Genomic DNA, 3081 nt, shown 5'->3' on the forward strand with positions numbered 1-3081 from the left:
TTTTCTTACAATGCAAACTATGCATTCGCTCCAGCATTCTCAACATCGGTTCTTATTCAATAATATTATTTCTTCGATTTACTTTTCCTCGAAAACGGAGCCTCGAGTGAAAACATTTATATCATATTTACGACTTACTTTTTGACATAGAGTCAACCTCTATCCGATTGTACTACTAATTACATGACGTCCTTTACAAGCGTTGAAGAAAGTAAAACGAATTTTGTTCATTGACTTCGATAGGCACCCTCTCGGTGGAAGAGATCTACAAGGATCGAGATCAATTTGCGACGCTGGTGAGGGAGGTAGCGGCTCCAGACGTTGGCCGCATGGGTATCGAAATCCTATCGTTTACGATAAAGGATGTCTACGACAACGTTCAATACCTGGCGTCCCTTGGCAAAGCTCAGACTGCGGCTGTTAAACGCGACGCCGACGTTGGCGTCGCCGAAGCGAACCGCGACGCCGGCATTAGAGTTAGTATGCTCACCGAACTGTTAGTTCGGTGCACATGGAAAGCCGGATTTTTTCTAAAAAGTAATAGAAACTGCGAAAGTAAAACTTTTTTCAAGGATACGTTATCCTCGTAATAGACAGTGAAATTATACAAAATTATACAAAAGAATTATAAAATCAGTAGAAAAAGACGTTCACGAATAATGAAAATCCAAGATTTTATGTACACCAATTACATATAAATTCTTCTACATTTATAGTAAAACTACCATTTTACTTTAGTAGTTCGATCAAATTCACTATTTTATTGTGATGGTTTCATCCCTTATTATATCGTTTTGCGTACAGCTATAGATCGCCATCTATTTGCGCGGCTAGAATGACCTTGAGTTATAGGTTGCTGGATTCGTCTTAAAATCGGTAATAATGTCATCGAAAAAAAAAAACATACTTCCATTTGAAAAAACATCGATGACCTTGAAATCTCAAAAAATATGATCTTTAAAAAAAATCAATTTCCACCACAACATGTGCCCCTTCGAACCAAACAATTTGCTTTGTAACACTTTATTTGCCCCACCCTGTATAATATATCACTTGAATGTTAAGTAACTCCTGTATTCTAATTCAGGAAGCAGAATGCGAGAAAGCTGCGATGGACACGAAATATAACACCGACACAAAGATCGAAGACAATGCCAGACTCTTCCAGCTGCAGAAAGCGAACTTCGATCAGGAAGTGAATACAGCGGTACGTTTATGTTTATATTATAAAACCTACATCTATTTATTCAGTTTGTATTTGTTGATGTGATATGTAGTATGATACTGAAGCGATAAACAACAATTTTTTACTGAATTCTTTACTCATTCTTTTTAAAGCATAAGTTATAGTATTATCGTCATTATTATTATGGCTATTATTTACTGCAAGCCTTGCCTTTAGGATTAGAATAACATACAATTTATAAAGTACATGTTTTTCTTTTGTATCATAATACAACTTATACTACTAATATATGTATGTATAAGTGTAGTATAAAGATTTATTTTGATTTATTGTAATGCTTGTCTTTCAACTTAGGATGGCTTGCAGCCTATATATACTATTACATATTATAGACTAAAAATAATAAGTACTACATAAAGCCTCTTAATTATGCATATGTTCTACAGAAAGCTGAGGCTCAACTTGCCTACGAACTTCAAGCAGCAAAGATAAGGCAACGAATACGAAACGAGGAGATCCAAATAAAAATTGTTCAGAGGCGCAAGCAGATTGAGGTGGAGGTGCAAGAGGTCCAGCGAAAGGAACATGAGCTCCAAAGTACTGTACGCTTACCAGCGGAGGCAGAGCATTACAAAATTGGCAGAGTGGCTGAAGGAAAAAGGTACTAATGCACTAATAAATACATATTATTGACTAATATGTTACAAACTTGATGAAAAACAATGAAATAATAATCATATTGCTTTGAGCATGGAAATATAACATTAGGTAGCAAATGTAACTGCCTTAAGCATTGGTCATATTGTTGCTGTTTTAAAAGTGGTCATTATTAGTCAGTACTAATTCGTTTGTATTAACAATACGTGAAAAATCTATTCACTATATTATAAAATTCCAAAGAATAAGTTCTTCCATTTGAGTCACAAGATCAAAATGGTTCTGTATGGACAGACCACTTCAAAGCATATGCTTTATAATAATAAGTATATTTCAGGTAATAAAATTCTGTTTGTTTAGTAATGTTAAAGAAAATATGAATTACTGACCTCGTCACACATGTCTACCTTGCAGGATGTTGCACAAATATCTAGGATTTTTCCTATAAATTGTACGGATAAACTATAGATCAGCATAAAGTTTTTGTTAATTATTTGAATAATGGGACTCCAATCTCGTCTGTAGCAAGTAGCTACTATAGTATCATGTCTCTACTTTTCATTCTTTTTAGAATGAGTCAGTTATCATTAAGAAAGGTTCTCAGAGACTTTAATGTATAGTTTGATCACTTCCTAAACTCAGTCGATATGTATAGATATTTTTTGGTAACTATATTGTTATCATTTTGAGCTCAGTATTAATTAGTTATACTGTTTCCAGGACACAAACTATGGACGCTGCCCAAGCTGAGGCTGAAAGAATTCGACTCATTGGAAAAGCTGAAGCTCAAGCTCTGGAAGCAATAGGAGTATCGGAGGCAGAACGTATGCGAATGAAAGCTATCGTGTACAAGAAGTATGGAGAAGCAGCTATTCTGAACATTGCATTGAACGCTTTACCAAAGGTACAAAATTACCATCGACTTTGTTAAACTTGTTAATTTTCATTTAGTTCCTTGTACTTGTTATTTGTTAATTTTCATTCAGTTATTAATACTTATTACTTGTTAATTTTCATGTAGTTTTTAATACTTGTTGCTTGTTAATTGCTATAAAAAATTCGAATTCGTCTACAAATTTTGGTATTTGATGATTCTTACGATATCTCTATAATATTATACAATTTGTGATTTGGATGGGTACTACACAATGATGTGCGGTTGATACACAACTCATCAAATGGCGGGAACGTTTAACCCTTTGCACTCCGAACGATTTTGGACATTGGCTACCAGCTAC

The 3081-nt window shown here is 34.5% G+C and overlaps 1 protein-coding gene across 1 annotated transcript; it reads left to right on the forward strand.

The window, feature by feature from the left end:
* Positions 1-254: 254 nt before the first annotated feature.
* On the forward strand, positions 255-2747 carry LOC144477629 (flotillin-2-like; the record flags this gene model as incomplete). Its single annotated transcript, XM_078195361.1, has 4 exons — positions 255-476; positions 1088-1207; positions 1633-1847; positions 2564-2747. Coding segments are annotated over exons 1-4 (666 nt in total), but the record flags the coding sequence as incomplete, so codon positions are not given.
* Between the last annotated feature and the right edge of the window lie 334 nt (positions 2748-3081).

Source organism: Augochlora pura, unplaced genomic scaffold (genome assembly GCF_028453695.1).
Source record: "Augochlora pura isolate Apur16 unplaced genomic scaffold, APUR_v2.2.1 APUR_unplaced_2417, whole genome shotgun sequence".
In the NCBI taxonomy this organism is placed as follows: domain Eukaryota; kingdom Metazoa; phylum Arthropoda; class Insecta; order Hymenoptera; family Halictidae; genus Augochlora; species Augochlora pura.